The sequence below is a fragment of the Miniopterus natalensis genome, chromosome 7 (assembly GCF_054644295.1).
Source record: "Miniopterus natalensis isolate mMinNat1 chromosome 7, mMinNat1.hap1, whole genome shotgun sequence".
Taxonomy (NCBI): Eukaryota; Metazoa; Chordata; class Mammalia; order Chiroptera; family Miniopteridae; genus Miniopterus; species Miniopterus natalensis.
This window is the reverse complement of record NC_142087.1, coordinates 10903475-10917325: the sequence shown is the minus strand read 5'-3', so window position 1 is coordinate 10917325 and position 13851 is coordinate 10903475. Positions and strand designations below refer to the sequence as shown.

Genomic DNA, 13851 nt, shown 5'->3' with positions numbered 1-13851 from the left:
CAGGAGGCAGCAGATCAATGATGACCCTCATCATTGATGTTTCTCTCTCTCCCTCTCCCTTCCTTTCTCTGAAATCAATAAAGATATATATATATGTATTTTTTTTTTTTAAAAAAGAGCCCAGCTGGGCATGGCTCAGCAGCTGAGCATCAACCTAGGATCCAGGAGATCGGGGTTCGATTCCCGGTCAGGGCACATGCCCGAGTTGCGGGCTGCAGCCGATCAATGACTCTCATCATTGATGTTTCTATCTCTCTCTTTCCTCTCTCTGAAATCAATAAAGCTAATGAACATAAGAAACTGACAAACAAAACAGACCCAAAGACATTGAAGCATACAATAGACTGTCGTATCTCAGAGGGAAGAGGGAAAGGGGGTGGGGAGTGGGAAGAGATTAATGAAAGAAGTTACATGCATTTTGCATAACCCATGGACACAGACAACAATGGGGTGAAGGCCTGGGGAGGAGGTAGAAGTGAAGTGGAGGGGGTCAATGGGGGGAAAAATGGGACACCTGTAATACTTTCAACAACAAAGATAAATTAAAAATATATATATATTTGTACTGATTTTTAGAGAGAAAGGAAGGGAGAGGGAGAAAGAGAAACATCAATATGAGAGAACCATGGATTGGAAGCCTCCTGCAACACCCCCTACTGGAGATCCAGCCTGCAACCTGAATATGTGCCCTGACTAGAAATCAAACCAGTAACCCTTCTGTGCAAGGGACAATGCCCAACCCACTGAGCCACACAAGCCAGGTCACCTATTATCAATCTTTAAACATTTCCCAAACTAAATTAAAAATAAATTAGTATTTTTTACATTACTGTTGAGATGATGTCTTTTTCTGTTTACTGGCTGGTTGTCCATTGTCTGTTCCTGTGTTTTGCTCATTTTTCCATTTTTTCCCCTTGCTCTTAGTTGATTTTATAACTTTGAGTATGCTCTCCTTTTTTTTTTTTTTCTTTAAATTGGTTTGTTTGTTCCCTTACTGTTGAGGGAAATCCAATGGTTTTGACAAGAACACTTATTAAGGTATAGCTGGCATGAATTCTGGAGTCCGAAACCTTAAAATCCAGCTCTGCCTTTGTCTAGCTGTGTGACCTGTGGAAAGTTAGTTAACACTGTTGGACCTCAAACATACCACCTGTAAAAAAAAGCGGATTATAACCCCTAAATTTCAGGGTTCCTGTGAGACTGTATTCCTTCCTGAGGAAAGGGACCCAGCACCGTGTGCTTAGTTTTCTCATATAAAAACAAATCTGGATTTAGAAAGACTACTTCAGTAGTGAGAACATTCCAATCTCAGAAATATGTAAGTGGCTCAAAATCAAACAGAAAAAGGTTTGTGCTTCTTATAGACTAAAGGAGGGGCAAGTGGAGATAAGCAGAATCTCTGGAAGTTTAAGAGACTCCAGTGGGGTCTGACAGGGCAGTGTCCTGCTGTGGTCAGCTGGTTTCCCGGAGAAGCCGACTCAGGGGGCACATTTCACTTTTTTAGTGTTTGCTCAGTTCTGGAAGCAAGGGAGAGAGAGAGCCCAGGAGCGTGAAGGAGAAAGAGAAGCCTGACTAAAGTTTGGTCAAGACAAAGCAGAACGTAAGAAATGAGCAACTGTGAACACCTGATCAGTGTTTACCAATTAAGAGCATGCAGTGTCTCTTACTGGCATTAGACTGTGGGCTCAAAAGAACAGGTCATTTTGAAAGCTGAAGAATTAATCTACAGAATACCCTTGAAACAGACACCAACACAGCCAATAGCATTTTGGAGACAGAAAACATAAAACTCCTTCATTCCCACTTGTTGCTATTCAAAGAAAAATTCCAATCCCAGCAGTGTAGGAAAACAAACGGCGGGAAAGGGAAAAACAGAAGTGCGATTTCTATACCCATCAAGTTATCTTTAGGTTGAACCACTTAAGTCCCTCCCACCCTAGTCCCCCAGCCTCGGCAGAGGGAAGCACCGACGGCAGCAAACGCTTAGGGAGTGTGCAAATCGCACCGCCCCCCTAGCCCACGCCGCCGAGGGGAAAGCCGGACAAATCAAGCCTCACACCATTAGGGGAAGTTGAGTAGGTTTCAAGCGCGAGGATGCCTGAACGTGAGCCGGTAACGCCGCCTGAAACTCACAACCTGCACAGCTCCCCACGCGACGTGGCCGAGGCGCGGGCCCGGGAGTCGGTGGGACGGCACCAGCCCGAGGAGCAGCCTCAGCGCGAGGAAGGCGAGCGAGGCGAGCGCCACCAAGCTCGGCCAGCCGGGTCGACAAACAGGGCTGCAGCCCAAACCCGGGATGCTACGGCTGGTGACCGGAGCTGTGATCAATCCACGTTCCCTCCCCTTTTGGAGACGCCCACGTTTCGGGGAATTGTGTGTGTGTGTGTGAAGGAAACAGAAACCTAAAAACACCCAAAAGAACTCGAACGGGGAAAGTGCTCAAGGAGCTGCGGCGGCAGAGGGGTCTCCCGAGCCTGGTGGCTGAGTGACAGCCATCCTCTCACCAAGGGCGGGGGAAAGGGGCTTCTGACTAAAACGGGGACCCCAGTCTCGCCCGCCGGGCGCTGGGGTGGCAGGTTCCTGAAGAAACCCAACAGACTTAGACCGACTGCCCCGCCCAGATTCACATCCCCCAAAGTTAGCTTTCTTCCCCACGGGACCCCCGCCCCTGACGCCGCGTTTCTCCTTCCACCAGCTCAGGGCTTCACGCCGGGGCGCCCCCCGCCTCAGGGCCCCTTCTCAGAAGGGCTCCCGCCCCGGGTCACCCGCCCCGCGTGCCCCCCGCCTCAGGTCCGCGGGTTCTCGCGCCTCCCCAGTCGTGTCTCCCTTCTCCGCTTTGGGTCCTCTTCGAGGCCCCCTGCTCACTGCCCGAGGGCGCCCTCCCTCAGGCCTGCTGTCCCCGCCTCGGGTCGTCGTCCCTCGGGAACCCGCTCCCCTCACCCCCCAGCCCCGCTACCTCGAAAGCGGTCCAGCAGCGCGGGATCCTTGAAGCCATTGCGCTTTAGGAAGCAGCACACCTGCTCCGCGTTCCAGGTCCGGCCGTCGGAGGGGAGTTCGGGATCCGCGTCCCTGGCCGCCGCTGCGGAAGGGGTGTTTGGCGGCGTGCGGGGCTCGCCCTCACGCCGGGGCCGCTTGTGCGGCTGCTCGGAGGCGGTTCTCTGCATGGCTACACTCGGCGTCCCGCGCCGCTCGGCCGAAAGCCCCGGCGCCCAGTCCCCGCGCAGGCGCGCTGGCAGCTCTGCACTGGCAGCGGGTCCTCTCGGCGCTGCCAGCACCCCTTGTCGGCGCAGGCGCCCTGGCAGCTCAGGCCCGGGGCGGACGGCCCAGCCGCTTTAATAGCGCAGCCCTTTGCGCAAGCGCAGTGACCGGCCACAGGTCCTCCGGGTCGCCCTGCTGTTTATGGGAAACGGAGTGGCGAGAAGCAAAACTAAGGGCGGTGCTAGTAAGGCCCGCAGCGAGAAAAGACTGTGCCCACGCGCCCGTGGAAGTCGGGCCACCGCCCGTCGGGGGGGCTCTCGTGGGGACTTGAGGGTGCCTTCCTCCAAGTGAGCGCCCCAGGCTTCGCGGTGTCAGATGCCCCAGACTGCGAAGTCGCCTAAGCGGCCCTCGGGCTGCCAGCCTCTTCCCAGTTAGGAGAGAAGTGGGCAAGAAGCTGACCTGCAGGGCTGTGGAATGACCTCGAATTGGTTGGGAAGGTTGTCCCCTTGCACGTCGCGGGGTCTACAGTGCTGCTGGGCAGCGCGAGGCCCGGGGACGCCCGCCCAGGAACGCAGCCTGTGCTCAGGTCTCCTGCAGGAGCTGCCTTCAGACTCCTCTCGCCCAGAAGAAAGGAAGGGGCCAGTCTGACTACTTAAAATTTATTTTCCACAACTTTACCTGGTGGTAACAGCCTGAGAAAATGGCAGGCTTCTCCCCCTCACTTTAGCCACTCGGGGGGCAGGACCCTAAGTTCCCTGTAAATCCTTGCCCATGCGAATAACGAGTAAAAGAACCACCACCACTGCTAAAGCCAGTACAACTTCATATCACCCCAGCCATACACCCATCTAGGGGATAAAGGATGAATGAGGCAGATAATCAAGTGAAACCGACCACGCAGGGGTCCAGGCTGCAGGTCACTACTTGAGCCAGTTAAGCAGAGATAGGATTGAATCCTATATGAACTTTTATTCCAATAATGCTGGCAGTATGGGAGTGCAGGAGGGTCATCCACATAAAATCTGCTCTAATCCCCTCCCTGTCACCAGCTGCTTATACTGGGTAAAAGGACAAAGATTACATGCAGAAGTAGGCAAAATGAGGAAGAATGGGCATAATGGTTCAATGTGGGCTGGGGGGATTGTGAAAGGGTAGGGTGCCTCCACCTCTGGGTGGCGGGGATGCGGGCAGTGGGTCACAAAGGGTGGGTGCTTCCCGGACTCCTTTTGTTCTGGGAACAAGGTGGTTAATCTTTCCATGATGATCATTCCAAGGTTAATTCCCATGTTTCAGGGCTACAACTCTCAGCCAGTTTATAATGTGCTTTCTCTAATCAGAACAGACCGATCATGGTTAACAGAGCATGATTAATATTTCTTATAGCTATAGCTAACAATCACAGTTAACAGATCTTGATTAATATTTCTGCCCCTAACAAAAGCAGTATGAAACAGTAGGCTAGTGGTGAACAAAATATTCTTAGAAAACACTTAGAGCTTTCCTGTGTGCCAGGCACCATTCTAAGGGCTTTACAAATATTTATTCATTTAAGTGTCACGATAACCTTAGGATGTAAGGTAAAGAGAAATAAGTAATTTGCCAAAAGTCACGCAGCTAGAAAGTGATGAAAAATAGAAGATTCAAACCCATGCAATCTAGCCTGATTCCAAAATCTATGCTCTTAATCACCTGCCAACAACTGTTTGTTAATAAGAGTTTTGATATAAAATTATTTCATATTAGTTAACTCAAAATTTTAAATGGCTTCCCGTGGGGGAAAGTATAGGGAAGTATACTGGCGCTCCATCTGCACAGAAGGGCCAGGACCGAAAAACCACACCCTTAATCGCCAGAATAACTTGAGACAAGACCAGGCAGTTGTCAAGACTTGTGAAACCAAAACAAGAAGGTAAAATAACAAATAACATACATCTGAAAGACTTGTATTTCAACTTGGAAATGGTGGTTTGAAATTTTGTGTTTATAAGACTTGTGGAGAAATCTGCCCTGACAGCAAAGTTTCCTGGGCAGGTGATATAAGCAGATGATATAAACATTTAGCTCAGCTGGGTGTGGCTCAGTGGTTGAGCATTGACCTAGGACCCAGAAGATCAAAGTTTGGTTCCCAGTCAGGGCACATGGGCTCGATCCCCAGCGGGGGTTGTGGAGGATGCAGCTGATCAATGATGACTTCATTGATGTTTCAGTCTCTCTCTCTTCCTCTCTCTGAAATCAATAAAGATATATTTTTAAAAAACAAAACAAAACAAACAAACGTTTAATCGCTGGGTTTGCTCAAAAACCCAAAGTTGCTTTTTGAGAACTTTAATTTTCCATTTGTTTTTGTTTATTAAAGAGTGTCATTTAATGTCATATGTATTATCTTCCCTCTGATCCCCTACTTTCTAGGGGCCTAGATCTTGTGATGGTTGGTTACTCCCTCAAGACTCTGGTGACAGAATTGAGATTTAGAGCTGACTCCAAAACTTGGGCATTTTCCAGTTTGTCACTTTGTTTAACTCCACTTACATCCTGGTGACCCTGTTCCATCCAATACTCCACAACTTGGGAACAAATACTCCAAACAGTCCCTGTGCTCTGGTTGTACTGAGAGAAATGAGTGCTTAAGCTCCCCTCTGATCTCACCATTTTAGGACTAGAAAAGACTATAAATTTAATTAATTTAAGGCCCATTGCTTGATGACTTTGCATACTCCCAGCTGTTCTTCCCTGCCCTTCCCCAGATACCTTTCACCCACCCAGATGAGCTATGCAATTTTATTTCTGGCAGTATTAACCTGTGGTTTTACATCTCTCCACAGCTTCCTTTTCAGCCTCTGCTGCTGGATCTCAAAGCCAGCTCCTGGTTCCTTATTACTTCCTCTTTAACCATTACTAAACCTAACCTCATCAAGACATTCTTTTTTTTCCATCTGCCCAAATCCCAAAGCCAAGCCAAAATTCTTTTTAAAAATAAAGTATTTATTTTCTTTCTTTTTAATTTTTTTTTTAATATATCTTTATTGATTTCAGAGAGAGGAAGGGAGAGGGAGAGAGAGAGACAGAAACATCAATGATGAGAGAGTCATTGATCAAGCCTGCAACCCGGGCATGTGCCCTGACCGGGAATCGAACCCTGATTGCCTGGATCCTAGGTCTATGCTCAACCGCTGAGCCAGGCCTGGCCAGGCAGTATTTATTTTCATGTCTGATAAAAATAATGCTCAAGTCCTTGGCAGGATAGTTCAGTTGGCTAGAGCATGTCCCTAAACGCCAAGGTTGGGGGTTTGATCCCTGGTTAAGGCACATGCAAGAATCAACCAACGAATGCATAAATAAATGGGACAACAAATTGACGTTTCTCCCTCTCAAAAAAAAATAAGTAAACAAACAAATAAATATTTAAATATAAATAGCCCTGACCATCGTGGCTCAGTGATTAGAGTGTAGGCCTGCACAATGGAGGGTCTTGGGTTTGACTCTCAGTCAAGGGCACGTACCTGGGTTGCAGGTTCTGTCCCCAGCCCAGGGCCCATGTGGGAGGCAACCAATTGAGGTGTCTCTATCACATTTATGTTTCTCTCTCTCCCTCTGCCCCCTCCCTTCCACTCTCTCTAAAAATCAGTGGAAAAAATATCCTCACTTCTCAGGTGAGGATTAAAAAATAAATATTTAAATTAAAAATAAATAAATATAATGCTCAAGAAAGAAAACTCAGAAAACAAAATATGTATGTACATACAGATCCAAATATTATTTCTTGGTACATTCTTCATAAATCATTTTTCTGTTCATAGATACAGAAAGTGATCTCCAGGTGTAGAAATTCTTTGAAAAAGAATAAGGAAAGGAAGCTCAGAGAGGTGTAATGACTTGGCCAGGGTCACATACATGTATTAAGGTTTTGGGGATTTGAAACTAGATCTGCTTTGAAAACCACTGTTCTTTTCTGCAACTTGAGCTGAGTACAAGTTCAGTTATTACTGGACCAAGGTCTGTGTGCCTGATATTTTGAAAGGCCAAAACTCAAAATGTCAGAATTTGAAGTAAGAAAAGGTTTACTGATCAAGAAGTTGCCAACTGAGAAGATGGGAGCCCTAGTGGTACCTCAAATCCATTTTAAGAAAGTACAGAGTTCAGGCTTCTTTTGTGTTAAGGGAAGAGGAGATGGGAGGGGCAAGAGGTGATTGACTCATCTATTTGGAAGAAGGAAGAAGCAGAAAACACCCAGTCAGAACAACAAAAAGAAAAAAGAATTTAAAAAGAATGAGGATAATTTTTATGGGGCCTCTGGGACAACATCAAGTGTACCAACATTCCCATTATAGGAATACCAGAAGGAGAAGAGAGGGCAAGGAATTGAAAACCTATTTGAAGAAATAATGATGGAAAATTCCCTAACCTGGTAAAGGAAATAGACATACAAATCCAAGAAGCACAGGGAGTCCCAAACAAGAGGAACCCAAAGAGGCCCACACTAAGACATGTCATAGTTAAAATGCCAAAGGGTAAAGACAAGCAGAATCTTAAAAGCAGTAAGAAAAAAGCAGTTATTTATCTACAAGGGAGCTCCCATAAGACTGTCAGCTGATCTCTCAACAGAAACGTTGCAGGCCAGAAGGGATTGGCACAAAATATTCAAAGTAATGAAAAGTAAGGAACTACAACCAAGATTACTCTACCCAGCAAGGCTATCATTTAGAATTCAAGTGCATATAAAGAGCTTCCCAGGCAAGAAAAAACTAAAGGAGTTCATCAACACCAAACCAGTACTACAAGAAAATGTTAAAAGAACTCCTTTAAGAAGAGAAAAAAATAAGATAAAAAATATGATTAATAAAATGGTAATAACTACATACCTATCAATAATTACTTTAAATGTAAATAGATTAAATGAATATTGCTCAGCCATTAAAAAATAAAATCTTTAAGTTTCATGTTTTTTAAAAAACACTTTTATTTATTGATTTTTTAGAGAGAGGAAGAGAGAGAGAGAGAGAGAGAGACGTTGACTTGTTCCACTTATTTTCACTGGGAACATTGGCACTGGTTGATTCTTGTATGTGCCCTGACTGGGGATCAAATTCACAACCTTGGCATATCGGGACAACACACTAACCAACTGAGCTACCTGGCCAGGGCTAAAAAGAATGAAATCTTTCCATTTGTAACAACATGGATGGACTTAGAGGGTATTATCCTAAGTGAAATAAGTCAGACAAAGAAAGATAAATACCATATAATTTCACTTATATGTGGAATTTTAAAAACAAATAAACAAAACAGAAACTCAGAGGTACAGAGAACATTTTGATGGTTGCCAAATGGAAATGGCTTTGGAGGAGGTAATAAAAAAGGGGAAGAGATAAAGATGTGCAAACACAAATTGCCAGTTATAAAAAGTCATGGGGGTGTAAAGTACAGCATAGGGAATATAGTCAATAATATTGTAATAACTATGTATGGTGTCAGATAGATATTAGACTTATCAGAGTGATCACTTCATAAATTATATAAATGTCTAATCACTATGTTGTACACCTGAAACTAATATAATATTTTTAAAATTTTTATTAAATTTATTGGGGTGACAATGGTTAATCTGAACATATAGGTTTTGGGTGTGGGTTTCTATGTTACAAGATCTGTATATTGCTCTGTGTGACCACCACCAAAAGTCATATCTTCTCCTGTCACCATATATTAAGACCCCCTTCACCTCCCACTCTCCCACCCCCTTTCCTCTGGCAACCACCACACTGCTATTTGTGTCCACAAGTTTCAGAATATAATATTATAGGTCAATTGTAATTGAAAAGTAAAAACGGCCCTGGCCAGTGTGGCTCAGTTGGTTCAGCGTTGTCCCATGCACTGAAAGGTTGCCGATTTGATTATGGGTCAGGGCACATGCCCAGGTTTTAGGCTGGATCCCGGTCGGGGTGTGTGGGAGAGGCACCTGGTCAATGTCTCTCTCTCTCTCCCTTTATCTCTAAAATCAATGAAAACATATTTTAAACAACAAAACAAAACAGAAATAAAATATAAAAACATTCCAATAGAGGGTGTCCTTTAATGTATCTGTCCACTGACCAATACTCCTCAAAACTGTCGAAGTCATCAAAAAGAAGAGTCCAAGAAACTCAGTTAAGAGGAGCCTAAGAAAATATGATGACTAAATGTAATGTGGGATCCTGGAACAGAAAAAAGACATTAGGTAAAAACTGAGGAAATATGAATAAAGGATGGACTTTAAAAAAAAACAACAACTTTATTGATTTCAGAGAGAGGAAAAGAGAGAGACAGAAACATCAGTGATGAGAGAGTCATTGATTGGCTGCAGCCCGCAATCCAGGCATGTGCCCTGACCAGGAATTGAACCCTGATTGCCTGGATCCCAGGTCGATGCTTAACCGCTGAGCCATGCCCAGCCGGGCAGGATAGACTTTAATTTTTAGGACTTTAATAATAATGTATCAATATTGGTTCACTAATTGTAAATAATATACCATACTAATGTAAGATGTTAATAATAGGGGAAACTGGGTGCTGAGTTTATGGGAACTCTGTACTATCTTCACAATTTTTCTGTAAATTTGAAACTGTTCTAAAAAGTAAAGTTTATTTAAAATATTTCTATGGCCTTAGCTGGGTGAGCAATGGTTAGAACGTCAGCCTGAGGACTCCCGAGTTCAATTCCAGCCAAGGGCAGGTACCTCGGTTGCAGGCTTGATCCCTGGCCCCGGTTGGGGTGTAGGTGGGAGGCAACCAATTGATGTGTCTTTCTCACATTGATGTTTCTCTCTCTCTCTCTCCCTTCCACTCTCTCCGAAAAGCAATGGACAAAATATCCTCGGGTGAGGATTAAAAAAATATATATATTTCTATGAAACCAATAAATACTGGCAGCTGAATCTAAAAAAAAAAAGAGAGAAAGAGGTGACTGACCACTGCAGACATCTGGGAGCTGGCAGAGGTTGGATGATTGTGCTAGTTGCTGTAAGTCCTGCAAATCTTTTTTTTTTTTTTTAAATATGTCTTTATTGATTTCAGAGAGAGGAAGGGAGAGGGAGAGAGAGAAACATCAATGATGAGAGAGTCATTGATTGGCTGCCTCCTGCACGCCCCCAACTGGGGATCGAGCCCGCAACCCGGGCATGTGCCCTGACCGGGAATCGAACCCTGATCTCCTGGATCCTAGGCTGACGCTCAACTGCTGAGCCATGCCCAGCAGGGCACAAATCAGTTTTTAAAATGAATTTTATTGATTTTTTTTTTTTTTTTTTTTTAGTGAGAGGAAGGGAGAGAGAGAGAAACATTAATCAGTTGCTTCCCAGACGCACCCCAACCAGGACCAGGGGCCGAACCCGAAACCTGGACATGTGCCCTGACTGGGAATCAAAACTGAGACCCTTCGGTGCACTGAATGACGCTCCAACCAACTGAGCCACAGTCCTGCAAATCTTTTTTTTTTTTTTAATCCTCGCCTGACTAGGGCAATCCCGCAAATCTTTTTTTTTTTTTTTAAACATATCTTTATTGATTTCAGAGAGAGGACAGGAAGGGGAAGAGAGAGATAGAGAAACATCAATGATGAGAGTCATTGATCGGCTGCCTAGCCGGCAACCTGGGCATGTGCCCTGACCAGGAATCGAACCCTGATCTCCTGGATCCTAGGTCAATGCTCAACCGCTGAGCCATACCCGCCTGGCTCTTTGATAAACAATACACACTTCCACCCTGGCCGGGTAGCTCAGTTGGTTAGAGTGTCATCCTGATACGCCAAGGTTGGGGGTTTGATTTCTGGTCAGGGCAGATACATACAAGAATAACCAATGAATGCATAAGTAAGTGGAACGACAAATCGGTGTCTCTCTCTGTCTTCCTTCCTCTCTAAAATCAATAAACTAAAAAAGATATTTTAAAAAATAAATAAAAACAATACACACTTCCCTCATCTCCTCTAGCCACAAGCAGAATTTTCTAATGATTAGCATATCTATATGCAGACGAAGCAGAAGCTATTAGCCTGAAAACCGTGGGAATGAAGGCTTGAACAACAAGATGGAGACAGAGAGACTGATCATTTTACTCTGTTACACTACTGTCTTTTCGTCAGTCACAGGGAAAGGCCATCCCATCCTGGTAGAGTTTAGCTTATTGTGACTCCCTGAGAGTGTCTCAATGTTTGGGGTGGGATGCTCCAACACATAAGGGACTAGCCAGACTTCAGGGAATGGGGTACCCCTGGGTAGAAATAGCTCATGGATCCTTTTAAAACTCATTGCTGAGAGCTAGTCTCTACTCATATTTCAAATATAGCAATGGCACCTAAATTAAAATGGTAGTTGCATCAGTCTTATTCCAACATAGCTTTGCTTGGGAGCCCCTAAGCTACAAAAAAAAGGGCAATTTCCCATTACTGTGGTTAGCTATCTTAGAATCATTAGGAGAAGAGCTTTAGGTAAAAGCCAGTACCATGGACAGACCTTGGGCCTTTGATGAGACTATTCAGCCACTTGATTAACTAACTGAAAAGTTCACCTTGTCTTCCCACTTTCAAGTACCAGAGCTAGCAAACTTCCTTAGTTTTTAAACCAGTGTGAGTTGGACTTTCTCTCATGTGTTTTGAAGCTTTGGGTTTTTTCTCATTTGCAGCTGAAAACATCCCTGATACACTTTACAACTTCAATACCCAACAGGGTTCAGAAATCCAGTGTTACCTGTCTGATTTTTTCATTGTGGTGACACTTGTATCTGTGAAATCTAGTCTGATTCCTTACCACTCAATGCCCTAATGTCGCAGCCAAGTTCACAAAGACTCTTTTCTCTGAGAAATTCCTTGCCACTCACTGAATGGACACCAGTGTTATGGACTGAACTGTGAACCCCCCCTCCACACAGACCATTGTATGTTGAAGCCCTAGCCCCCAGTGCACTGTATTTGGAGACAGGGCACCTTGATCTTGAACTTCCAGCCTCCAGGCTTTGAGAAAATAAATTTCTTTGTTTTAGCTACCCGGTCCATGGTATTTTATGATAGCAGCCCTAGCAGACTAATATACAAGGACAACACGCTTGTACTATGTGACATCCAATCCTAATCCTATGTTGCTGGCCTAAGTTTGGTTATTTTGACTTAGTGGTTCCCAATCTTTGGGTCCCAGGCTGCTGCTTCTTTTTAAAATTTTATTTATTGATTTTAGAAAGAGAGAGAGAAACATCAATTTGTTGTTCCACTTATTGATGCACTCATTGGTTGCTTCTTGTATGTGCCCTGAGCAGGGACTGAACCCACAATCTTCATGTATTGGGATGAAGCTCCCACCGACTGAGCTACCCAACCAGGCCCTGGGTCCCAGGCTTCTGATGGCCATTCTTGGTTGTTACCAAGAATCCCTGTACTATTGGATATCATGCAAAACAGTCCCACACATACTTGTCTATTTCTAAGTGTGCTATCATTATTGACAAAATACGTATTGATTCAAATGCTTTGGAAGCCTTCCATCATTTTTTACATTCCTTCCTCAAAGTTAAACCTCTTATTTACATAGTGATCCTTCTCATTTAAAAATCTGACCCTCATCTCAAGGAGAAGGTGTGAAGGCATTCCAGTGCTTGGAACTCCTTAATCACATAATTAACAAGGAAAATAGTTTCAGAATTTCTATAAAGGTGGCACTTAAACCCAGTAATCTGGGTGGGACTGGAGGATTCGCCTTTGGAGCTGCATTTGGGTAACACCCATATTATATTTACCTCTATTGTGTGAGTTGAAGCGGACCAAGAAACAGGATACTGTTTAAGACAAAACAGGATACTGTTTAAGACTCTCTGATTCACATTCTTTACTAGACTGAAAACCTGAATCACCCCTATGAAAGAGATGTGTCATTCACAGTTGAGGTGGCTGCAGGGAAGTGAATTCCCCATCTAGTGTGTTCTGAGTATCAGGGAGAAAACTGGCATTAAATTCTGGGGAGGAAAGCAGTATTCTTTGGGGAGCTGGTTAAGGTGGCACTGCATCTTCAGGTCATTGGTGGAAGCTGGTGCTAAGGCTTCTAAGGTGGGAAGTTTATGGGAGGTACGGCAAAGGTGAGGAAACTGGGGTTCCCAGGAGGCAACTGGAAGAGAGGTGTTAATCTAAATTGTCTGGAGGCAAAAATCACAAGGAAGAAGAACAGTGTTTATTTGGTATTAAAAGGAACTGCAATTACAGCATACTGATTCAGATAGCAATCCAAACAGTGTCCCACCAGGGAACAAAAGCCAGAGGTTTTTAAAGGCAAAAGGGGAGGTTTGCAAAAGTCATTCACAAAGGATTTTAATTGGCGTTGGCAGCAGAGAGTTAAGTTTGGCTAAACATAACTGATTGCCAGGGCTATCACTAAGTAAAAATCCGTCTCTGTGACAAGTTGCAGATGTTCTTGTTCTGGAATATTTATGGTCTTGCCCAGTTCAAGAGTTTAAGTTTCATCGGTGAGGATGTGCCTAAGACCCACCTCCTTCATGCCTTCCAGCCCATTTTAAAGCCCTGCAAGTGACTCCATTTTATTTGACATTTCACAGAGGGTTTGGAAGAGAAGAATTGAGTAAAGGGACAAAGACTGTCATTGGAACATGGAACTCTTTCAACAAGCTGAGTTTCCTCTG

General features: G+C 44.5%; 1 protein-coding gene across 2 annotated transcripts in view; it reads right to left on the bottom strand.

The window, feature by feature from the left end:
* Nucleotides 1-3192, bottom strand: part of SAMHD1 (SAM and HD domain containing deoxynucleoside triphosphate triphosphohydrolase 1) — a 40658-nt gene extending 37466 nt beyond the window's left edge. For both annotated transcript variants that reach the window (XM_016219380.2, XM_016219379.2), the window contains exon 1: nt 2957-3192. In XM_016219380.2, the coding sequence (XP_016074866.2) occupies nt 2957-3164 (208 nt within the window). In that variant the 5' untranslated portion in view covers nt 3165-3192. The remainder of the gene's footprint in view (nt 1-2956) is intronic.
* Nucleotides 3193-13851: the final 10659 nt, after the last annotated feature.